Source organism: Budorcas taxicolor, chromosome 9, assembly GCF_023091745.1.
Source record: "Budorcas taxicolor isolate Tak-1 chromosome 9, Takin1.1, whole genome shotgun sequence".
NCBI lineage: Eukaryota > Metazoa > Chordata > Mammalia > Artiodactyla > Bovidae > Budorcas > Budorcas taxicolor.
The window spans coordinates 56,938,647-56,964,844 of record NC_068918.1 but is presented as its reverse complement, the minus strand read 5'-3'; the positions used below and the strand labels follow the sequence as shown (position 1 = coordinate 56,964,844).

At 37.4% G+C, this 26,198-nt stretch overlaps 1 protein-coding gene across 1 annotated transcript in view; it reads left to right on the top strand.

Annotated features, from left to right (window-relative positions):
* The window catches only part of LOC128053352 (cytochrome b5 reductase 4), a 116,286-nt gene that overhangs the window by 74,497 nt on the left and 15,591 nt on the right, over positions 1-26,198 (top strand). The window contains exons 10-12 of the mRNA XM_052645867.1: positions 4,545-4,667; positions 15,446-15,586; positions 17,804-17,956. Of these exons, the coding sequence (XP_052501827.1) occupies positions 4,545-4,667; positions 15,446-15,586; positions 17,804-17,956 (417 nt within the window). The remainder of the gene's footprint in view (positions 1-4,544; positions 4,668-15,445; positions 15,587-17,803; positions 17,957-26,198) is intronic.

Below are 26,198 nucleotides of genomic sequence, written 5' to 3'. Positions count from 1 at the left end.
GGACTTTTTATGTCTATTAAGCTTCAAATCAGTGCTCATGGAATTGAATTCATCCGACTATTCTGTCTTTAAAAGTTGTTAAATTGCTGCTGATTTCTATGTTTACAGTGAGGAAGACTAATATTATTTCTAAAGGCAAAAATATATATACTTTAAATCTTTAAAAACACATTTAATTCATAAAATATAATCACCTTTTAAAGCTTATTATATCAACAAAGCCAAAAGCTGGTTCTTTGAGAAGATAAATAAAATTGACAAACCATTAGCCAGACTCAAGAAACAAAGGGAGAAGAATCAACTCAACAAAACTAGAAATGAAAATGGAGAGATCACAACAGACAACACAGAAATACAAAGGATCATAAGAGACTACCATCAGCAGCGATGTGCCAGTATAATGGACAACTTGGAAGAAATGGACAAATTCTTAGAAAAGTACAATTTTCCAAAACTGAACCAGGAAGAAATAGAAAATCTTAACATACCCATCACAAGCACAGAAATTGAAACTGTAATCAGAAATCGTCCAACAAACAAAAGCCCAGAAACAGATGGCTTCACAGCTGAATTCTACCAAAAATTTAGGGAAATTCTAACACCTATCCTACTCAAACTCTTCCAGAAAATTGCAGAGGAAGGTTAACTTCCAAACTCATTCAATGAGGCCACCATCACCCTAATACCAAAACCAGACAAACTGCTGCTGCTGCTACTGCTAAGTCACTTTAGTCGTGTCCAATTCTGTGCAACCCCATAGACAGCCGCCCACCAGGCTCTCCCATCCCTGGGATTCTCCAGGCAAGAACACTGGAGTGGGTTGCCATTTCCTTCTCCAATGCATGAAGGTGAAAAGAGAAAGTGAAGTCGCTCAGTCGTGTCTGACTCTTAGCAACCCCATGAACTGTAGCCTACCAGGCTCCTCTGTCCATGGGGTTTTCCAGGCAAGAGTACTGCAGTGGGGTGCCATTGCCTTCTCCAGATGCCACAAAAAAAGAAAACTACAGGCCAATATCACTGATGAACATAGATGCAAATATCCTTAACAAACTTCTAGCAAACAGAATCCAACAACACATTAAAAAGATCATTCCTCATGACCAAGTGGGCTTTATCCCAGGGATGTAAGGATTCTTCAATATCCGCAAATCAATCAACATAATACACCACATTAACAAACTGAAAGATAAAAACCATGTGATTATCTCAGTAGATGCAGAGAAAGCCTTTGACAAAATTCAATATCCATTTATGATAAAAACTCTCCAGAAAGCAGGAATAGAAGGAACATACCTCAACATAATAAAAGCTATATATGACAAACATTATCCTCAACAAACATTATCCTCAGTGGTGAAAATTGAAAGCATTTCCTCTAAAGTCAGGAACAAGACAATGGTGCCCACTTTGACCACTACTATTCAACATAGTTTTGGAAGGTTTAGCCACAGCAATCAGAGCAGAAAAAGAAATAAAAGGAATCTAAGTTGGAAAAGAAGCAGTAAAACTCTCACTGTTTGCAGAAGACATGATCCTCTGTATAGAAAACCCTAAACTCCACCAGAAAATTACTAGAGCTAATCAATGGATATAGTAAAGTTGCAGGATATAAAATCAACACAGAGAAATCCCTTGCATTCCTATACACTAATAATGAGAAAATAGAGAAATTAAGGAAACAATTCCATTCACCATTGCAATGAAAAGAATAAAATACTTAGGAATATATCTACCTAAAGAAACAAAAGACATATATAGAAAACTATAAAACACTGGTGAAAGAAATCAAAGAGGACACTAATAGATGGAGAAATATACCATGTTCATGGATCAGAAGAATCAATATAGTGAAAATGAGTATACTACCCAAAGCAATCTATAGATTCACTGCAATCCCTATCAAGCTACCAACGGTATTTTTCAGAAAACTAGGACAAATAATTTCACAATTTATATGGAAATACGAAAAACCTCGAATAGCCAAAGCAGTCTTGAGAAAGAAGAATGGAACTGGACAAATCAACCTTCCTGACTTCGGGCTCTACTACAAAGCCGCAGTCATCAAGACAGTACGATACTGGCACAAAGACAGAAATATAGATCAATGGAACAAAATAGAAAGCCCAGAGATAAATCCACACACATATGGACACCTTATCTTCGACAAAGGAGGCAAGAATATACAATGGAGAAAAGACAATCTCTTTAACAATTGGTGCTGGGAACACTGGTCAATCACCTGTAAAAGAATGAAACTAGAACACTTTCTAACACCACACACAAAAATAAACTCAAAATGGATTAAAGATCTAAACGTAAGACCAGAAACTATAAAACTCCTAGAGGAAAACAGGCAAAACACTCTCCCACATAAATCACAGAAGGATCTTTTATGACCCACCTCCCAGAATATTGGAAATAAAAGCAAAAATAAACAAATGGGACCTAATTAAACTTAAAAGCTTCTGCACAACAGAGGAAACTATAAACAAGGTGAAAAGACAGCCTTCAGAATGGGAGAAAATAATAGCAAATGAAGCAACTGACAATCTCAAAAATATACAAGCAACTTATGCAGCTCAATTCCAGAAAAATAAATGACCCAATCAAAAAATGGGCCAAAAAACTAAACAGACATTTCTCCAAAGAAGACATACAGATGGCTAACAAACACATGAAAAGATGCTCAACATCACTCCTTGTCATAGAAATGCAAATCAAAGCCACAATGAGGTAAATGGCCAGTCAGAATGGCTGCTGTCCAAAAGTCTGCAAGCAATAAATGCTGGAGAGGGTGTGGAGAAAAGGGAACCCTCTTACACTGTTGGTGGGAATGCAAACTAGCACAGCCACTATGGAGAACAGTGTGGAGATTCCTTAAAAAACTGGAAATAGAACTGCCATATGACCCAGCAATCCCACTGCTGGGCATACACACCGAGGAAACCAGAACTGAAAGAGACACGTGTACCCCAGTATTCATCACAGCACTGTTTATAATAGCCAGGATATGGAAGCAACCTAGATGTCCATCAGCAGATGAATGGATAAGAAAGCTGTGGTACATACACACAATGGAGTATTACTCAGCCATTAAAAAGAATACATTTGAATCAGTTCTAATGAGGTGGATGAAACTGGAGCCTATTTTACAGGGTGAAGTAAGCCAGAAAGAAAAACAGCAATACAGTATACTAATGCATATATATGGAATTTTGAAAGATGGTAACGATAACTCTATATGTGAGACAGCAAAAGAGACACAGATGTATAGAACAGTCTTTTGGACTCTGTGGGAGAGGGCGAGGGTGGGATGATTTGGGAGAATGGCATTGAAACATGTATATTATCATATGTGAAACAAATCGCCAGTCCAGGTTCAATGCATGAGACAGGGTGCTTGGGGCAGGTATATTTGGGATGACCCAGAGGGATGTGATGGGGAGGGAGGTGGGAGGAGTTTCAGGATGGGGAAACACATGTACACCCGTGGCAGATTCATGTCAATGTATGGCAAAACCAATACAATATTGTAAAGTAATCAACCTCCAATTAAAATAAATAAATTTATATTTTAAACATTTTTTTAAATTAAAAAAAAACAAAAAAGTTTTTGATTACAAAAATTATCTGCACAAGCCATATTTATATTGAAGAATAGAAAAGTTTCAAGGTAACCTTTCTGAGTTGGGAGCAGCACACCCTGAAAAGCATTCGCCTCCATCACTTCTTATTTTTCATCTGCTGCAAAAATATTAAGTACTTCTCCAGTATTAAGCACACTGTCGATATCCTCTAGGAAAGCTTCTTCTTTAATCTGAGTGTCCATGATTAGAAAGACTGTCTTCTGGCCCTTCATGCCCACATTCCTTAAAAGGGCCTTAAAATAAAAATGTACTTAGAATAAAAGAAAAAATAAAAAAATAAAGCTTATTATATTATTAATATTATATTAATATATTCTAAACTATTTCAAATATTCAAAAATAAGATAATATAAAATATTTTTAATTATTGAAGATTGATAATTATAAGGATAATTTATAGGGATTCATTCTCCGGGAGCCTTTTCTGTTTATTAAGCTCAATATTGGTTTACTGAATTCACTCATAAGACTCTCAGATCCCAAGAAATGTTAATAGAGTATAAATTAAATTTGCTTTTGTCTATTCATTCAGTGGCTAGTTTGTATATTTAAGGTTTCTTTTTTAAAGCTGTGTTAGTTGCCATGACTCTATTTGAACTTGTATGAAAACCAGCATTATGTATTAGTTTGGCCTCTGATACATTAATTTGAAAGAAGTTAATTTGAATTTAAGATAAGCTGGATTTAACATCATATAAGACATAAACAATTTTGAGGAATATGTACCAAAAATTTTATTTATTTCACTAATGATCAATTTCATTCATATCAGATCAGGACATTTGGGTTGTTTAAGAAAGACTGGTTTAAAAATAAACTCTCAAAAAAAAATAAAAATAAAAAATAAAAATAAACTCTCATGTCAATGAATACAAATGGACTTTATCTTCTTTTCAGTGCTAGTTGTTGAGAATGTGGGAAAAATAGAGATTGTCCTGAAGAAAAAAGAGAATACTTCTTGGAAACGCCTTGGTCATCCCCAGGAGAATCATAATTCAATTATTCCAAAGAAAGAAACAGGTAGGCTATGCTGTTATTTTGAGTCCTGGGTTCATGAAAATGTATGTCAGTGGCTCAATTGTACCAGAATTTGGAGGGCCTCTTTGAGTGAGCCAAAGGGTCCTTATATCTCTTTCTGCTGCTGCTGCTGCTGCTAAGTCACTTCAGTCATGTCCAACCTAGTGCGACCCATAGACGGCAGCTCACCAGGCTCCCCCGTCCCTGGGATTCTCTAGGCAAGAGCACTGATGTGGGTTGCCATTTCCTTCTCCAGTGCATGAAAGTGAAAAGTGAAAGTGAAGTTGCTCAGTTGTGTCCAACTCTTCGAAACGCCATGAACTGCAGCCTACCAGGCTCCTCCATCCATGGGATTTTCCAGGCAAGAGTACTGGAGTGGGGTGCCATCGCCTTCTCCATGTATCTCTAAAGAATTGAAATGGGGCATTGGGTTTGTTACCCTCCTTTTTTATTTTTTTAAACAGAGATTACATTTCTGACTCTGCTAGCTAATGTTTAGGCATAATGGGTTCATTCAGTAATGATGGCTAAATGGAGAATACCCACTTAGACCCTTCATTCCTTCACTCCTTCATTCCTCCAGGTTCCCTTTACAAAAGGTACAAAACAAGTAAAATTTATGCCCTGTAGGCACATCTAATTTTTTTTTTCTATTAGAGAAGGCACGTTTATTGCCTCTGTGCTTATCTAAACCAGTTTCTGAGTTTACTTCCTAAAGATAATACCGTTCATTTTCTTCCTTTATTTTTTAGAGCTTTTAATTTAAGTGTAACATCTTACAGGCAAAGGTGCGTATTATAAGTGTTCTGCTTGATGAATTTTCACAAAGTGAATGCACTCCACATTTTCTTTGGAAATTGGTAGGATTTGCCTCTTGTTCCAAGTGTTTTGAAATTTCATAGTTTGATAGACCTTAATGGAGGTCTGTCTTCAACTTTTGTGCCAAATGGTCATCCTTTGTGCTAAACTTTCCATTATGGAAGCTTAAGACCCATGTGTCTGGAAAGTACTGATTTGTCTTTCCTCCATGGTCTATTTTTACTTTTTAGAAGTGTTCTTTTTTTTTAAGACTTCTTAAAAAATATGTTATTTTTTATTTATTTATTTTTGGCCTCACTGGGTCCTTTGAAGTGGCACAGCTGCTCTTCATTGATGTGCTCTGGCTTTGGCTAGTGTGGTGCTCAGGCTTCATGTTGTGGTGGCTTCTCTTGTTGAGGAGCACTGCTCTAGAGTGTGCAGGCTCAGTAGCTGTGGCTTAGTCACCCCACGGCATGTGGGATCTTAGTTCCCAGACCAGGGATGGAACCCATGCCCCCGGCATTTGTAGGTAGAATTTTAACCTCTGGACCACCAACCAGGGAAGTCCCTAAAAGTAATCTCATTTTAAGCCTTCTTAACCAGTTCTCTATTTATCTTGTCTTTCCTCTCTCATTTTCAATTTTGTCCTTTTGCTCTACTTTTTGGGAGTTGTTTTCAGCTGTGTCTTCTAACTCTGCTGTTGAGTAATTCATTTCTACTTTCATATTTTTAACTTCAGAGAACTCTTTTGATTTTTGTTTATTTGTTTTAGCATCCTATTTACTCCCTTCTCTTAGCTTTTTAAGAATTACTGATAGTGTTTTAGAGTTTTTGTTTCCCTGTGTAGCCTAGCCTCGTTTTGGTCTGTCTTTCATATTAGATGCGTCTTTTGAATGTCTGCTGGTCCTTGACTGTCTGTGCGTATTTCTGGATTGAACTCTAAAAGCTGGTTGGAAACTGTGTGTGTGGGCATTGCTTGCTGATAGTAACATTGGCTGTGTGGCTGGATCCTTTCTTTGGATCAGAAAAGAAACATTCGCTGTGTGGCTGGATCAGAAAAGTCTCATGCCAGTGTTTTGCCAGAGTCTCTCAACAGTTTTCTACCTTGCACCCAACATTTCAAAAGTTACCTGGGAAAAGAAGGCAGGGGTATCTGTAAACTTTAATTTCCTTTTTAAAATTTGTTTTGTCAACTGTCCTGTATTAGTCTACTAAGGTTGCCATAAAAAAGCACCACAGACTTGGTGGGATAATAACAGGAGTTTATTTTCCCACAGTCTGAAGGCTAGAGTCTGACACTGAGATTCTGGCAGGGTTGGCTTCTCCTGACATGTCTCCTTGGCTTGTAGATGGCTGTCTTCACATGATCTTCCCTCTGTGTCTGTGTCCCTGTTGCCTCTTCTTATAAGGACATCAGGCTCATTGGACTAGGGACCATCCAAATGACCTCATTTTAAGTTACTTTTTAAAATACCGCATTTCCAAATATAGTTGCATTCTCTAGTACTGGAGATGTGACTTCAATGTTGAACATTGAGATGCACACAGTTCAGCCTATAAAATATACACAATCCAGAGACCCTTTGTTTTGCCCTCTACAAGAGAGCAAAATTCTGATATTTTGCCAGAATAATAGAGAATCAGCCTGTGGGTGTGTGAAATAGGGAAAGACTTCAGAAAGGTGGGGCTAGGGAAGACAGCTAGGCTTCTTAAATGAACTTTAATCCAAAAAGCAGTTTCAGTTCTGCCTTCCGTCTGATTCCAGAGATACTTGGTCCTGCCAATTTCTGAGCCTTAATGAGATCTTATATTATAGATGGATTGATTCTTGGCTTTTTGTATGTCTAGTTTGGGATTTAGCTTTCAAGTTAACTGAGTCAGTTCTTTCTATCCTTACAGGCTATGCCTTAAAAAACAACCAAACACTCTCACTCACACACACACACACACACACACACACACACACCATCTTTGCTTTTATTTTAGGGAAGGGTTAGAAGAAACTAATTGCATTTTATTCAGTTTACCATCTTTAAATATTTAAAACTATAAAAATATATTTGTAGATAAAATTTTAATTTTCAGAGAAGTATCAGGTAGCTGCATTTTGAGTACTTACTGTGTGTGGAAGGCTATTTTAGGTATTGTGGTATGTAACAAATAAATATCATCAGAATTATTTTCCTAGGTGAAAGAAAGAACATACATAAACATGGGGTTAAAGAATACTTATATCAAGCCATAGGCCAATAAGAGGAAGTTACTTAGTGCAAGCTTGAATATATTCTAAGGTAACCTTAAGTGAACAGATGCAGATCAATCTGACCTTGAACGACTCCCCATGAATGAAGGTGAATTTCAAGCAGTGTTTTGAAAGTAACTTAAAAAAGAAAGTCATGAAGGACTTTCCAGATATCATTACTGGGTACTTTTTGTGCCAGACCTTTTGCAGGTGGCAGAGAAAGAAAATGTAAGCCATATGTGGGAAAGGTCAAATAGATTCATTTTCCAAGAGCAGGAGGTCTCAATTGCATGGTATAAGGTAGGCAGAAGAGAGAGGAATAGTAGCAGATGCAGCAGATCAGAAGAGAACAGGTAAAAGACCATGAAGATGAAAAAAGATATTATTAAGGTAAAATCTGTTGCCCTGAAATTATCTGGCTCTCTAATGATTGAAAAATCATAGCAAACCAGATAAAAGCTAAGTCCTAGAAATAAATGATACTGAGAAACAAAGGTTGACCTCTATTTAGAAATAGTTAGAATGAACATTGCTCAAGTATTCTTCCCTATAATTTCCTGAGGCTTTCCATGAACTCTCTTATCCCTACTATAAATTTTGGCTTGAGTTGTGAGCCACCATAGTTTGTTTTAGCTCTCTTGTGTGAAATTGGAGCCACACTTGTATTTTTCAGTGAATTAGATTTTCTACTTTGGAAAATGACTCAGAGTTTAGGGGATTTTTTCTATTTATTTTCCTGAATTAGCACAGATTCATTTCTTCTTTGTCCTTTCTCTTCCCTAACTCATGATAAAAACTATAGGCTATTTTCTGCACTAGCAAAGCCGAATACTTATATCATCAAAATATTATGATTTAACTTGCTGTCAGTAAGTTCAAATGTTTACTCCGATTATGTGGTTCCTAGATTTTCAGTGTGTATTACCAGAATTATCAATTTTTATGATATTAGCATGCTGGCTTTTTCCTTTTCTCTTAGTTAAAAAAATTTAAGTTTGAAACTAAGCATGTGAGTTGAAGACTTTTAATGCAATACCTTCTCATGTCAAATCTAGAGTTTACTTACACAAAAGATTTAAATATAGCAAAGAACATAATCAGAGCAGAGAAACTACTTCATTTTTTACCTTGAATCCAGGTATAACAGTTGATAAATTAAATTGTATGAATAGAACCAGACTACCATTTGTAACTTGGGCACTTCCAATTATTTTTTTCTTCTCAAAAATGAAGATTATGAGTGAGTATTTGTGTACTGTGGTGTGTGTGTGTGATATGACTAAGAAACTTGTCTATTAAGAGTCAGAAACTAATAGAATATTGGGTTGCTATTTCTGTATCCAGCCTAAAAATTTATTCTAATTGTGATTACCTTTAATATGGGGATTCAGATCATCACACAAAGGTTGTTTTGTAAATTTGATAACTAACAGCTCAGTAAATGAATATTGAGACACTAAAGAATAAACACGATTTTGAAAAGTTGTGCCATAATTTTGATACGTCAATAGCCATTTATAAACCTGTAGATTAAATACATATAGAATCTATAACTGTGTTTTTAAATCATGCTGAACTGTATGAAACCACTGCTGTTTGTTTTTTACCTAGAAAAGTGGCAGTTTTGCATAATTTGACCTATACTATTATCAGGGCTTCTTAATTGCTAACACCACATGCATACACATCCAGAAGTGCTGTCTGTACTTGTAAACGTGCTTGTTGACACTTTGTGAGCAGTCACTTAATTGAGGCTTTCTACAGGGCCTGGGATTCTGCAGGCAAGCTGTTCGCTGTCATAAGGAACAACAGCTCTTCTTGTCAGTGTATAAAGATCCACCTTCGCCCCTTCCCAACCCTTTCTTGCCTGTGCAGCCATGTCTCTTTGCTGCCTAAAACAGTCATTCAGAATTACTGGAAAAGAAGAGAATCCTATGGCTAGCAAATAGAACTTCACAGTATTTTATGCTTTTAATTTGTCTGCTCAGCCCAGCAGGTGTAAAGTTGTCACTTTCACACTAATTATAAGATGCTTTAGCATGTTGCTGTCTTATTCTCATTTCTAGCAGAACGGCCTGAATATGAAGAAACACGGAATAGATGGAGCAGGCTATAAATAAATAAGAAATTATTTACTATGTTAAAAGACAGAATAGATGGTTTAAAAACTTAGAATTCAAGCACTTTAATGTATAATGTTGACTGAATTATTAGTTATGAAGCTGAGGAAAGGTGATAAGCACAGATTAAGAGATGTTCAAATCTAGTGACAACCTTACTAAACGATATGGGCCTCATTGTCTAAGGACTCTGTTGAACCTAGTCTTGGAAGAAAAGCTGCCTTTTTCTTAGCTTAACACTGATGTTTAACTCAACAAAATCCTCACTTTGAAAGAAAGATTCAGCTCACATCAGTCTAGGTAAGGTAGTAAAAGAACTGAATGCATTTCAAATGTATTTTTAATAGTAATAGTTAAAACAGAAAGGAATCTATGCTCTATTGTCAATTTACTAATTGGAAAAAGCATGTACCCATACACATTTATCATCCTGGGTGTTTGAAGATGTGTTATGAATGTTTTCTTACTCATATAAGCAAGAGTGGTTTGAGTGAGGATAGTAAAGCTATATTACAAAGGTCAGATGAGATGGTTGGATAGCATCACTGAGTTTGAGCAAACTCCAGGAGATGGTGAAGGACCGGGAAGCCTGAGTGCTGCAGTCCTTGGGGTTGCAGAGAGTCAGACATGACCTAGGGACTGAACAGCAACCACCAGAGGTTAAGTGAAAACCTTATCAAAATTAGAACAAAGGCTGAATAATTTTTAAAAACAGCAGTGTAATTGCAGTTTATGTAATACTTTTAAAAGCACATAATAACTAAAACTTTGTTGTTTCTTCTGCATAAGTTCATTTCCAGCCCCTCTTTCCTCTCCAGAGGGTGGGCTATGGAGCAGGAAATTCCAAACTTGTGACCATAACTCAGTCTTTCTGGTGACCAGCCCCCATCCAGGAATCTACCCAGAGTCACCACATGAGAACAAAGATGTTCCTAGTTTTCCCTTATTACTTAGGAATTTACCAGGGTATTAGGAACCCCATGTTCGAGATCAGAGTCAAAGACAAATACAGTGCCCCCACCTCACCCCCACCTTATTTGCAGCTTTGCTTTCTGAGGTTTCACTTACCCTTGGTCAGTCGTGGTCCAAAAATACTAAATGGAAAATTCCAGAAATAATTCATAAGTTTTCAATTGCAAACTATTCTGAATAGCATGATGAAATCCCAAGGTGTCCTGCTGGGGATGTTGAAGAAGAGAGGTACCTGAGATAGATGGTGACTTGCTGAACTGGTTCCTTAATTTGGACATTAAATAGTTACTAGGGAGTTGTAAAGGGTAGGGGGCTAGTCTATAGATATTTGTGTTTGAACCGACATGGTTAAAATAATGAGGAAGATGCTAAAGGACAATGTACTGGTCTATAATGATAGTTCTCAAACTTTTTGAACAAGGCTTATGAGTTGCGGCAAGAAACTCTCATAACTTCTTCCCCCATCCCACATCTTCTCTAGTGATCTTGATCTCTAGTGATCTCTGTGATCTTGGGCAAACTTTTAACTTCTGTAAGCCCCTGTTTCCAGCAGGGAAAATGGGCGTGAACAGATGCTTTGAAAGAACACTAGGGGAATTCCAGTAGGACTCCACACTTCCCCTGCAGGGGTGCATGGGTTTAATCCCTAGTCTGGGAACTGAGTCCTGCGTGCTGCATGGTATGGCCAAAAAAGTACTTAGAACAGGAAGGTGTAGACTCCCAATCCAGTGCTCTTTCACAGCTCTCTCCCACTGAATTTTGTCTTTATTTTTGCCTTGTGAAATTCTACTCTCTAGAAGGAAAGCTGTAGTTTCTTTTCAACAAGAAGAATAAAGAATGCCCGGATTACCATATTATCCTCAGTGTTTCAGTGTTACCCTGAGTATCTCAATATTATTTGTATGTTATTAAAAGAATTTAGTCTGGGATTAACAGATACACACTACTATACATAAAATAGATAACAAGGACCTACCATATAGCACGGGGAACTATATTCAATAACTTGTAATAATCTGTAATTTAAAAAAACCTGAAAAAGAATGTGTGTGTATATGCATGTATACATATATATATATAACTGAATTACTTTGCTGTACTCCATTTTAAAAATTAACTTTTTTTTTTTTAAAGTTAGGTTTCTGAACAAACGTTTTTCTGTCTTGTGTTTTCGTTTTACCATCTCATATTTATTTTCAGTTTTTCATTTTCTTGTATAGTTATGCTTATAAAACCAAAAATCTGACACCTTAATACCAGCATTATTCAGACTCAGGTCAACAAATCTGCTTTATCTTCCTTTATCCCCATGTTTTAGGTCCAGGCCTATGTGACTTCTCTCTTCAGCATAAGTGAAAGAGTAAAAGACGAAAGCATTCTTAAATCTTTCTGAAGACTTTTAGAACCTATCGTTAGCATGTCCCATTGAAATTATGGCAGTTTTGTTATTTTATTGGTAAGATGTTGAATGCAGGTGACCAGGGTTCGATCCCTGGGTCAGTAAGTTCCTCTGGAGAAGGAAATGCCAACCCTCTCCAGTATTCTTGCCTGGGAAATCCCATGGACAGAGGAGCCTGGCAGGCTACAGTCCATAGGATTGCAAAGAGTCAAACACAACTCAGCGACTAACACTTAAAGATGTTGACATTATCTCACAGTGTTAAATAGCAGGAATACTGTGTTACTTCTCTGTCTAGAAAGCCAGTCCATCATTGTAACCCAAAGTTTCCTTGTGTTTTAAGTACAGCCAAAGAGATGCAGACCTACTGTAACAAATCCTTTCTGACGAAGGCTAGAGGTGAAATTGTCAGGTCTAAAGATGAGTCTTTTCATCAGAGGGCATGCACTAGATTTGATTAGAGGAAGGCACGGTGGCATCTAGACCTTTTCATGAGGGACACCTACCTTGGATTCCATGCTTGGAGAACAACACAAGGGCTCTCCACCAGCTGCACATCCCTCACAGGGTGAGGAGTGTGCAAAGCAAGGAATTGTCCCCCCAGAATTGAAGCTCTTTCCTTAATCACTGCACTCCAGGTATCTGGAGCCCCAGAATTCCCTTTGCAAATGACCCCAAGTCCACTTCTATCCATGAAATTGTTGTTTAGTCACTAAGTTGTATCTGACTCTTTGGGACCCCATTGACTACAGCCCACCAGGCTCCCCTGTCCATGGGATTTCCCAAGCAAAAACACTTTTCTGGGGGATCTTCCCAATCCAGATATCAAACCCGTGTCTCCTGCATTGGCAGGCAATTCTTTACCACTGAGCCACCTGGGAAGCCTATTCAAGGAGTGGCCAAGGCTAGTTATGGGGACAGCAAGTAGAGCTTGAACGTATGGACTAGTCTCCCCACATCCACATAAGGCCCCACTCAGGGTCAGACAGCAGGGCTGAGAAGAGCAGGATTCAGGCCATTGACAGTCTGGGGGTGCAGCTCTCGTCTCCTTGCCTTCTTCCTGCATGGAACTCTGAGGAGTTCACGAATCCTGAATTTGAACCTAGCCTTCTAAAGGGGCATTATGAAGGTACATTTCAGGGTACAGCACAGAATTTATTTTATTTAACAGTTATTTGTCTGATTTATAACTTTCAAGTATTTAGACCTGGAGGTCTCATCGCATATTGTGATTTAGTCGCTAAGTCATGTAAGTCGTGTCCGACTCTTGTGACCCCATGAACTCTAGCCTGCCAGGCTCCTCTGTCCATGAGATTCTCCAGGCAAGTATACTGGAGTGGGTTGCCATTTCCTCCTCCAGGGGATCTTCTCGACCCAGGGATCAAACCTGGGTCTCCTGAATAGCAGGTAGATTCTTTACCCACTGAGTTAAAAGGGAAGCCCTCATCACATATTGGTTGGTCAAAAATCTGTTCTGGTTTTTCTGTAACACTTTATGGAAAATCCTAAACGAATTCTGTGGCCAACCCAATATTACCATTCTGGGTCACAGGAATGGTCTAGAGGAAGAGATAAGGAGATCGTCTGAACCTTCATTTTTTCTTGTGGGTGAGCCTAGCTCCTTTGATCCTTCATCAGTCTAGCATTGGATTAGGCCTTCTGGTATAATTCTGGGATGGTACCCTTGGCCATGATCTTGTCTAAATTTTGACCTGGCCATGATGCACTCTTAAGTTTATGTGCACGCTGAGCTACCATGGTAGCAGGTAGAAAGATGTAGTGACCAGGGTCTTTGGGGGACCAAGCGAAAAGGGAAGAAGAGAATTGGATGAAACTCTGGCCAAAATGGTTTCTTAGGATTCTATGTGAATTTTAGTTGTCTACTAACCATTGATTATTCGATGTAGGGCCTTCACATGCTAAAGTCTGAAGTAAATCTTTACCTACTTAAATATTTTTAGGTTAAAAAAAAGAGCATAATTAGGATAATAAGATGCTTTGTTATTGTTTTTGTTCAGTCGCTAAGTCATGTCCAACTCTTTGCGAGCCCACAGACTGCAGCACGCCAGCCTCCTCTGACCTCCAGTACCATCCAGAGTTTGCTCAGATTCATATCCATTGAATCAGTAATGCTATCTAACTCTCTCATCCTCTGCCACCCCTTTCTTTTGCTTTCAGTCTTTCCCAGCATCAGGGTCTTTTCTAATGAGTCGACTCTTCACATGGCCAAAGATGCTTTATTAGGATTAATTCCTGATACATCTCTGTAAATGCTGTTTTATAAAAAAGAGGAAATTATGAAACAAATCAGTGTCATTAGTCTACTCTGGTATGCTGTTTACATTCAAAGAGAATTTGCCAGTGAAAATATTCATGCTTTCAGAACTTCTGTAATAATATCTCCCAATCCAATGGTATTATTTTGCTCTGTATGCAAATATTTCCTGAGCTTAGGGTATTAATTTCAGATATTTCCAGTATTTATAGAAATACTTGGTTCCTTGTATTTGTATTTTAGTACAACAAACCTGCCATCTTCAGTATTTCATTTAAATTTTTCCAGATAATCAGAGCTTATACCCTTATTAACCTGTTTATTTTTGTTCTAATCATATTTTGACTGTTGAAATGTCCTATAATTCATATATATATAAATTTTATTTGTGTATATATAACACACATACAGAGACACAAAAATGTATATTTTCCTGCCTTTATCAAAGAAATATTTATAAGTTATTAAATAGTGCTGGTATTGTTAAACTTTAAATGCTTGAGTTTCAGGACTTTGCCATTCTGTAAGAAAAGAATTTAAAATGAGCTTTGATGGTTATTAACTGTTTTTCACGTCTACATTTTAATTACATAGCTATTGATGAGGCATAAAGGATGAAATTCTTTTAAAAAGTAAATTTGAGAAGAAAAAACTAGGCTTTCATTTCTTAGACTGTAATGGTTTTAACATGCTATAAAAACAGACATGAGCAAATAACACTCATTTTATAGAGCTGTTTTTTCAAATTATGGAAGTATTTACAGGTTTTAGAAAATGGGTATGTCAGGAAGTAAAATGGAAAAAACTAACATTAAAAGATTTTCAAAATAGTGATGAATTTTTTTTAATGTCATAGGCCTGTTAGTGAAATTCAAGCTCACTAAAGAACAGAAACTGAGTGTGTGCTTTCGAGTAGTAAGTCTGGGAGTACTTCTTATCTAATTTGTCACTAAGAGAAAATGAACTTCTTTCTAGGTTTGTTCTACAGAAAATGCCAGTTAGTTTCCAAGGAAGATGTAACTCATGATACGAAGCTTTTCTGCTTAATGCTGCCACCGAGCACACATCTTCAGGTGCCAGTAGGGCAACACGTTTACCTCAAGCTACCTATTACAGGTAAGGCTTTGCAGAAACATTTTCTTTCTTAAGGAGTTTGTAATCAGTACTAATTTAAGCACCCATGTAGGTTATTAGTGAAATGTTTCTGGGCAGCTGGTCTTTGTGATATCCCATTTCTGGATTTGTGGATGCTGGGTGCCTGCAAGTGGGAACTCTAGCTATGCTGCATCACTGTGTGGAACAAAGAAATTGTCACTCGTCACATGGCATCCGGTCCCATCACTTCATGCAAAATAGATGTAGAAACAGTGTCAGACATTATTTTGGGGGGCTCCAAAATCACTGCAGATGGTGACTGCAGCCATGAAATTAAAAGACGCTTACTCCTTGGAAGAAAAGTTATGACCAACCTAGATAGCATGTTGAAAAGCAGAGACATTACTTTGCCGACTAAGGTCCGTCTAGTCAAGGCTATGGTTTTTCCAGTGGTCATGTATGGATGTAAGAGTTGGACTGTGAAGAAAGCTGAGCGCCAAAGAATTGATGCTTTTGAACTGTGGTGTTGGAGAAGACTCTTGAGAGTCCCTTGGACTGCAAGGAGATCCAACCAGTCCATTCTGAAGGAGATCAGCCCTGGGATTTCTTTGGAAGGAGTGATGCTAAAGCTGAAGCTCCAGTACTTTGGCCACCTCATGAGAAGAGTTGACTCACTGGAGAAGACTCTGATGCTGGGAGGGATTGGGGGCAGGAGGAGAAGGGGACGACAGAGGATGAGATGGCTGGATGGCATCACTGACTCGATGGACGTGAGTCTGAGTGAACTTTGGGATTTGGTGATGGACAGGGAGGCCTGGCATGCTGTGATTCATGGGGTCGCAAAGAGTCGGACATGACTCAGCAACTGAACTGAACTGAACAGGGACGGTGCCACCAGCTTTGTAATTTATTACTTTTGTTGTTGTTTAGTTGCTAAGTTGTCTCCAACTCTGCAACCTGCCAGGTTCCTGTGTCCTTGAGATTTCCCAGGCAAGAATACTAGAGTGGGTTGCCATTACCTCCCGCAGGGAATCTATTACTAACAAAGCCTTAAAAGAAAGAGGTTAGAGAGCACACAGTCTTTTGTGAAGACAGCTACCAGAAACATACACCAGCATCTCTTATTAGCCACTTTTAAGTTCGAGGTCGTTTATGAAGTTGAATTTATAAAGCTGAAAATGAGTGGATGATTATAAATGATCTCCTTTCATGTGCCACCAGTAAAAGAAGCTCTTATAAATGTATTCCTTACTATGTAAATTCTCTTTCCCTTATTTTCACCCCCAAATTACCTCTTGTTTTAAATACCCTTCCAGCTGTTGTCTAATATCTTCTTAACCTGTTGAATCTGCAAAAGGTAACATTCCCATGTCAGTCCTAGTGTTTCCAGCAAGTAGCTTCACAGACTACCAGCCGGGATTTGATAAATATAGTGTATTATACATACTGTTCAGTTTTTCTCTTCATCCTCACTAATGCCTAGTTATTCAATAACTGATATCTTCCCCAGTGTATTTATTGTCAAAGTATTGTATAAAATTTACACATAGTTAATTTCATATATGTAAAGGAGCCATGTATAAAATTTTGGTCTTTCAAGTGTGTTCACTCCTCTTTCTTTGGATTTTGGCTAGCTAAAATATAACATGGCTTCTTATTAATTTTACCTGGTTTTTTATTATTATATTCTTAGTAGTAGTTGGCTTAGTGTTCTTTTTAATTACCAAAATAATACATAAAATGATAAATTGTTAAAATAATTCAAAAATATAAAGTAAAAAGTGAAATTCATGCCTTCCTAGAACCCAAATTATCCTATTGGCCATCAGTATTCATTGTTAAAAATTTGGTATATAATTAAAATTATTGTGTAAGTATCTTCTTATATCTCTGTGTAAACTTCTGATGCCATTTTTGTTGTGGCCCATTACAAAACTTATATGCTGATGGCATAGATGGTTGTTTTAAGTTTATTAGCATAAAATCCTATCATTTTATGCCACACTTAATAAAAACAAATTATTCATATTATGGTGAATTACTGATTCGTTAAAATCATTTCAACACATATTGGCTTAGAGTATATATACATGTGCTGTATACATATAGAACATACAACTGTATTCACATTAAGGGTACCGTTTTAAATATATACTGATAGCATCATAACATTTTTATGTTTCATCTTCATTTGTTTAGATTTTTAGGATTGAATTTCTTTGTTTTGACTTTCTCCAGGTACTGAAATTGTGAAGCCATATACACCTGTATCTGATTCCTTATTCTCAGAGTTCAAGGAACCAGTTCTTCCCAACAATATATACATCTACTTTTTGATCAAAATCTACCCTGCTGGATTCTTCACACCAGAGCTTGATCATCTTCAGATTGGTTAGTATTTTTTTTTTTAATTTAGATTGTGTTCTAGATTGGATCACATATTACACTCTCCTTTGGTTATTTCCTTGTGGAATCTGTCAAATATCTTAAACTCACCATGTCTGCAGCCAAAGTTGTGTTCTCTTAGTCTCACCATATTGCTTCCATATTTCTCATCTGTTCTTCGCTTCTTTGCAAAATATTATCTGTTCATCCTCGACTCGATCTGGAGACTTGAGTCTTCCCTGAGTCTTCCCATTCAGTTCTGTTCAGTTCCATCACTCAGTCATGTCCAACTCTTTGCAGCCCTGTAGACTGCAGCATGCCCAGGCTTCCCTATCCTGTCACCAACTCCCGGAGCCTACTCAAACTCATGGCCATCACGTCGGTGATGCCGTCCAACCATCTCATCCACTGTCGTCCCCTTCTCCTCCTGCCCTCAATCTTTCCCAGCATCAGGGTCTTTTCCAATGAGTCAGTTCTTCGCATCAGGTGGCCAAAGTATTGTAGCTTCAGCTTCAGCATCAGTCCTTCCAATGAATATCCAGGACTGATTTCCTTTAGGATTCACTGGTTTGATCTTGCAGTCCAAGAGACTCTCAAAAGTCTTCTCCAACACCAGAGTTCAAAAGCATCAATTCTTCAAAACTCAGCCTTCATTATGTTTAAGTCTCACATCCATACATGACTACTGGAAAAACCACAGCTTTGACTATATGGACCTTTGTCAGTGAAGTAATATCTCTGCTTTTTAACATGCTATCTAGATTTGTCGTAGCTATTCTTCCAAGGAACCAGCATCTTTTAATTTCATGTTTATTTCAATTTAAGTTAATTTCAATTTAAAGTCATCATCTGCAGTGATTTTGGAACCCAAGAAAATAAGTCTGTCACTGTTTCCATTGTTTCCTCATCTGTATGCCATGAAGTAATGGTACCAGATGCATGATCTTAGTTTTCTGAATGTTGAGTTTTAAGCCACCTTTTTCACTCTCGCCTTTCATTTTCATCAAGAGGCTCTTTAGTTCCTCTCTGCTTTCTGCCATAAGGGTGATGTCATCTGCATATCTGAGGTTATTGATGTTTCTCCTTGCAGTCTTGATTCTAGCTTGTGCTGTATCTAATCAGGCATTCATCTGATGTACCCTGCATGTAAGTTAAATAAGCAGGCTGACAATATACAGCCTTGACATACTTACTTCTTTCCCAATTTGGAACCAGTCTGTTGTTTCATGTCCGGTTCTGTTGCTTCTTGAACTGCATACAGATTTCTCAGGAGGTACGTAAGGTCGTCTGGTATTCCCATCTCTTAAAAAATTTTCCACATAGTCAAAGGCTTTAGCATAGTCAATGAAGCAGAAGTAGATGATTTTCTGAAATTCTCTCGATTTTTCTATGAGCCAACAGATATTGGCAATTTGATCTTTGTTTCTTCTACCTTTTCTTCACCCAGCCTGAATATCTGAAAGTTCTCAGTTCACATACTGTTGAAGCCTAGCTTGGAGAATTTTGAGCATTACTTTGCTAGCTAGCATGTGAAATGAGTGCAATTGTGCGGTGATTTGAACATTCTTTGGCATTGCCTTTCTTTGGTATTAGAATGAAAACTGACCTTTTCCAGTCCTGTGGCCACTGCTGAGTTTTCCAAATTTGCTGGCATATTGAATATAGCACTTTCACAGCATCATCTTTTAGGATTTGAAAAAGCTCAGCTGGAATTCCATCACCTCCACTAGTTTTGTTCGTAGTGATTAGTTTATAGTTCCTAAGGCCCACTTGACTTCACATTCCAGGATGTCTGGCTCTAGGTAAGTGATCACACCATTGTGGTTTGTCTGGGTCATTAAGATCTTTTTTGTGTAGTACTTCTGTGTATTCTTGCCTCTTCTTCTTGATATCTTCTGCTTCTGTTAGGTCCATACTGTTTCTGTTTTTATTGTGCTCATCTTTACTTAAAATGTTCCTTTTGTGTCTCTAATTTTCTTGAAGAGATCTCAGTCTTTCCCATTCTATTGTTTTCTATTTCTTTGCATTGATCACTTAGGAGGGCTTTCTTATCTCTCCCTGCTATTCTATGGAACTCTGCATTGAGATGGATATATCGTTCCTTTTCTCCTTTGCCTTCGCTTCTCTTCTTTTCTCAGCTATTTGTAAGGCCTCCTCAGACAACCATTGCCTCCTTCCCAATCCAGTCAGTGGCTAAGTTCTGATAAGTCTACCTCTCAGTAGCTTTTTAATCTGTCTTTTCTATCCTGTCTGCCACCTCTTAGATCAATTCTTCATCACGTCTCTGTTGATCCTGTAACTGGTAACTGGTCTCTCTCAGTTGCCTTTCACTGATATCTTAGTATTAATCTGCATTTTCCAGTTCTTTATCCATATCTGCCCTGATAATCAATTTAATCATGTTGCTCTGCAGCTTTGATACCATGGATGGGTCCCCATTACCTAACTGATTACACCCTTTTCATGGCCTGTGAAGACTTTGATGAACTCTCCAGCTTCACCTCTCACTATACAAAATACTTGTGCTACTCAGGCTCTACAAGTTTGTCATCCTCATTCATTGGCACATGAGCTTTTTTTTTTTTTTTGGCACATGAGCTTTGTAGGATGCCCATTGACGGTCTTTCTGCCTGTCAAGTACCTTTGTTTTAGTATTTTTTTAAAATATCACTTCCTTTATGAAACCTCCCTCCTCTTCTGAGCCCCTCAGTAACTAACACTTTGTTCATAGCTCTAGGATAAGAATACATAATATTTCTTATTTACAGGACTTTGAGTTTAAGGGTGTAGATTGTCTTATCTTTGTATTTCTCATTCCTAGCAGAGCAGTTGGCACATAATTGGCTCTCAGTAAAAGTACTCTGTAAGAATTAATAAAGGGACTACAATGAAATCTACTAACATTTAGAGATTCCCTCCCTTACTGTTTTACTCCTTTTTCTATGTCTTCAAGTTTTCACTGCCTTTTGCCTAACAATAAACGTGCCCTTCCCCCTTTAAGACCACATTAGTAGTAATATCGAGTGAAATAGATGGCTGAAATTTGGAAATTTGCTATCTGAAAGTTAAGCTCAGCAATCAACATATAACAGATGTGATGAGTCATCTTTGGTTACATAAATCAAAATATTGAACATAAGTGTGAACCTATAGAATTTTGGAATACCTACAGATCTGGTAATACCACCTTGTGAAGGACCAACAGCACAATTGTAATATAGAAGGTGGAAACTTAACCAGTGGTATTATAACCTATCTGTAGACATTGTGTAACAGAAAACAGGGTGGAGAGTCAGCCTACAGCATGCAAAAGGAGAGCTGAACTAGTAAGGCCAGGGTTTTTTCAACTTCACCTAGGAGAGCTCTCATGGCACAGACACTGGTGCCCTTTAGAGGGTTGTACACTGGCATGACAGTGATAACTCGTGAAACTCCATTAGGACCTATAGGAGCTACCTTATCAAACAATCTACTTTGTTTCAATACTGTGTACATCAAGCAATTTTATATGATTAGTTTGGCCTTCCAAATAGTTCAATTTTTGATCTTCCTGCATTGGGAATGAGAAGTCCTGGATGGAGCTCAGGTCACTAGAAGCAGGTAGTCTGGCTGAAAATCTGTTGCCATTCTGAAAAGTATGCTTTAATCTCTTATGAATTAGAGTAGCATTAGGTCCTTGCCTGAGTCTAATCAATTTTATGACATTGGAAAGACTGGACTGTGGACAGAAATTATCAAGATAATATTCTGTGAGGCTTCTTTAGTAAACAAACAGCTGACTTTTTCCTGAGGATATTCTGATCTCATGGTTCCTTTCAAATTATAACAGGGAGCTTCTGGTACTTTCTAATGTTTAACTCATCAATTACTACCCAATCTTTACTATCCTGCCATGGACAAGAAAGGGAAAAGAGATGAGCAGCCAAGCATTTAAAAATAAACCAGAGCATTTGAAATTGTTTTTTAAAGTATGGACAACTTTTTTTTTTTTTTAACTTTCTTTTACTTTACAATACTGTATTGGTTTTGGCATACATTGACATGAATCCACCACGAGTGTACATGAGCTCCCAAACATGAACCCCCCCCCACCTCCCACCCCACATCATCCCTCCAGATCATCCCCGTGCACCAGCCCCAAGCATCCTGCATCCTGCATCGAACATACACTGGCGATTCATTTCTTACATGATAGTATACATGTTTCAATGCCATTCTCCCAAATCATCCCACCCTCTCCCTCTCCCCCTGAGTCCAAAAGTCTGCTCTACACATCTGTGTCTCTTTTGCTGTCTCGCATACAGGGTCATCATTACCATCTTTCTAAATTCCATATATATGTGTTAGTATACTGTATTGATGTTTTTCTTTCTGGCTTACTTCACTCTGTATAATCAGCTCCAGTTTCATCCATCTCATTAGAACTGATTCAAATGTATTCTTTTTAATAGCTGAGTAATACTCCATTGTGTATATGTACCACGGCTTTCTTATCCATTCATCTGCTGACAGACATCTAGGTTGCTTCCATATCCTGGCTATTATGAACAGTGCTGCGAAGATCATTGGGATACATGTGTCTCTTTCTATTCTGATTTCCTCGGTATGTATGCCCAGCAGTGGGATTGCTGGGTCATATGGCAGTTCTATTTGCAATGTTTTAAGGAATCTCCACACTGTTCTCCATAGTGGCTGTACTAGTTTGCATTCCCACCAACAGTGTAAGAGGGTTCCCTTTTCTGCACACCCTCTCCAGCATTTATTGCTTGTAGACTTTTGGATCGCAGCCGTTCTGACTGGTATGAAGTGGTACCTCATTGTGGTCTTGATTTGCATTTCTCTGACAATGAGTGATGTTGATCATCTTTTCATGTGTTTGTTAGCCATCCGTATGTCTTCTTTGGAGAAATGTCTATTTAGTTCTTTGGCCCATTTTTTGATTGGGTTGTTTATTTTTCTGGAATTGAGCTGCGTAAGTTGCTTGTATACTTTTGAGATTAGTTGTTTGTCAGTTGCTTCATTTGCTATTATTTTCTCCCATTCAGAAGGCTGTCTTTTCACCTTGCTTATATTTTCCTTTGTTGTGCAGAAGCTTTTAATTTTAATTAGATCCCATTTGTTTATTTTTGCTTTTATTTCCAGTATTATGGGAGGTGGATCATAGAGGATCCTGCTATGATTTATGTCAGAGAGTGTTTTGCCTATGTTCTCCTCTAGGAGTTTTATAGTTTCTGGTCTTACGTTTAGATCTTTAATCCATTTTGAGTTTATTTTTGTGTGTGGTGTTAGAAAGTGACCTAGTTTCATTCTTTTACAAGTGGTTGACCAGTTTTCCCAGCACCACTTGTTAAAGAGATTATCTTTACTCCATTGTATGTTCTTGCCTCCTTTGTCAAAGGTAAGGTGTCCATATGTGTGTGGATTTATCTCTGGGCTTTCTATTTTGTTCCATTGATCTATATTTCTGTCTTTGTGCCAGTACCATACTGTCTTGATGACTGTGGCTTTGTAGTAGAGCCTGAAGTCAGGCAAGTTGATTCCTCCAGTTCCATTCTTCTTTCTCAAGATTGCTTTGGCAATTCGAGGTTTTTTGTATTTCCATACAAATCTTGAAATTATTTGTTCTAGTTCTGTGAAAAATACCGCTGGTAGCTTGATAGGGATTGCATTGAATCTGTAGATTGCTTTGGGTAGTATACTCATTTTCACTATATTGATTCTTCCGATCCATGAACATGGTATATTTCTCCATCTATTAGTGTCCTCTTTGATTTCTTTCATCAGTGTTTTATAGTTTTAAATATATATGCACCCAACATAGGAGCACCACAATATGTAAGACAATTGCTAACAAGTATGAAAGGGGAAATTAACAATAACACAATAATAGTGGGAGACTTTAATACCCCGTTTCCACCTATGGATAGATCAACTAAACAGAAAATTAACAAAGAAACACAAACTTTAAATGATACAATAGACCAGTTAGACCTAATTGATATCTATGGGACATTTCACCCCAAAACAATCAATTTCACCTTTTTCTCAAGTGCTCATGGAACCTTCTCCAGGATAGATCACATCCTGGGCCATAAATCTAACCTTGATATAATTCAAAAAAATCGAAATCATTCCAAGCATCTTTTCTGACCATAATACAGTAAGATTAGATCTCAATTACAGGAGAAAAACTATTAAAAATTCCAACATATGGAGGCTGAACAACACACTGCTGAATAACCAACAAATCACAGGAGAAATCAAAAAAGAAATCAAAATATGCATAGAGACAAATGAAAATGAAAACACAACAACCCAAAACCTGTGGGATACTATAAAAGCAGTGCTAAGAGGAAAGTTCATAGCAATACAGGCATACCTCAAGAAACAAGAAAAAAGTCAAATAAATAACCTAACTCTACACCTACAGCAACTAGAAAAGGAAGAAATGGAGAACCCCAGAGTTAGTAGAAGGAAAGAAATCTTAAAAATTAGGGCAGAAATAAATGCCAAAGAAACAAAAGAGACCATAGCAAAAATCAGCAAAGCCAAAAGCTGGTTCTTTGAAAGGATGAATAAAATTGACAAACCATTAGCCAGACTCATCAAGAAACAAAGGGAGAAAAATCAAATCAATAAAATTAGAAATGAAGATGGAGAGATCGCAACAGACAACACAGAAATACAAAGGATCGTAAGAGACTACTGTCAGCAATTGTATGCCAATAAAATGGACAACGTGGAAGAAATGGACAAATTCTTAGAAAAGTACAACTTTCCAAAACTGAGCCAGGAAAAAATAGAAAATCTTAACAGACCCATCACAAGCACGGAAATTGATACAGTAATCAGAAATCTTCCAGCAAACAAAAGCCCAGGTCCAGATGGCTTCACAGCTGAATTCTACCAAACATTTCAAGAAGAGCTAACACCTATCCTACTCAAACTCTTCCAGAAAATTGCAGAGGAAGGTAAACTTCCAAACTCATTCTATGAGGCTACCATCACCCTAATACCAAAACCTGACAAAGATGCCACAAAAAAAGAAAACTACAGGCCAATATCACTGATGAACATAGATGCAAAAATCCTCAACAAAATTCTAACAATCAGAATCCAACAACACATTAAAAAGATCATACACCATGACCAAGTGGGCTTTATCCCAGGGATGCAAGGATTCTTCAATATCCGCAAATCAATCATTGTAATTCACCACATTAACAAATTGAAAAGTAAAACCCATATGATTATCTCAATAGATGCAGAGAAGGCCTTTGACAAAATTCAACATCCATTTATGATAAAAACTCTCCAGAAAGCAGGAATAGAAGGAACATACCTCAACATAATAAAAGCTATATATGATAAACCCACAGTAAACATTATCCTCAATGGTTAAAAATTGAAAGCATTTTCTTTTATTTTTTATTTTTAATATTACATTGAAAATTTCTGAAATGTCCTGAAGACAGTTGTCTTATTTGAGTGGTGCATAGAGATTATATCAGTTGCATACCAGAAAAGGGTTTATTCAACTATTTTGATTGTAGATTTGGTAGTAGTGTGCCCCAAGTTTGGTTTTGATCATGCTTTGTTTTTATTGGAATTCAGAACAGCTGTTGTTTTATTTTGTGGATTTTTTTTTCAATTGTGTTTAAAAAAAAATTTTTATTGAAGCATAGTTGATTTACATGTTGTGTCAATCTCTGCTGTATAGCAAATTGACCCAGTTATATACATATAGACATTCTTTTTTTAATATTATTTTCTGTTATGGTTTATCACAGGATATTGAATATAGTTTCCTATGCTCTTGTGGAGGACCTTGTTGTTGATTCATCCTATATGTAGTAGTTTACATCTGTTAATCCTAACCTTCCAGTCCTTCCCTCTCCCACCTCCTCCCCATTGGCAACCACAGTTCTGTTCCCTATGTCTGTGAGTCTGTTTCTGTTTTGTAGATACGTTCATTTGTGCCATTAGATTCCACACATAAGTGATATCTTATGATATTTTGTCTTTCTCTTTCTGACTTACTGCAGTTAGTATAATCTCTAGTCGTATCCATCTTGCTGCAAATTGCATTATGTCATTCTTTTTTATGGCTGATTATTACTCAGTTGTATATATGTACATTTATCCATTCATCTGTTGCTAGACATTTAGATTATTTCTGTGTCTTGGCTACTGTGAATAGTGCTGCTGTGAACATAGGTGTGCATGTCTCTTTTTGAATTACTGATCT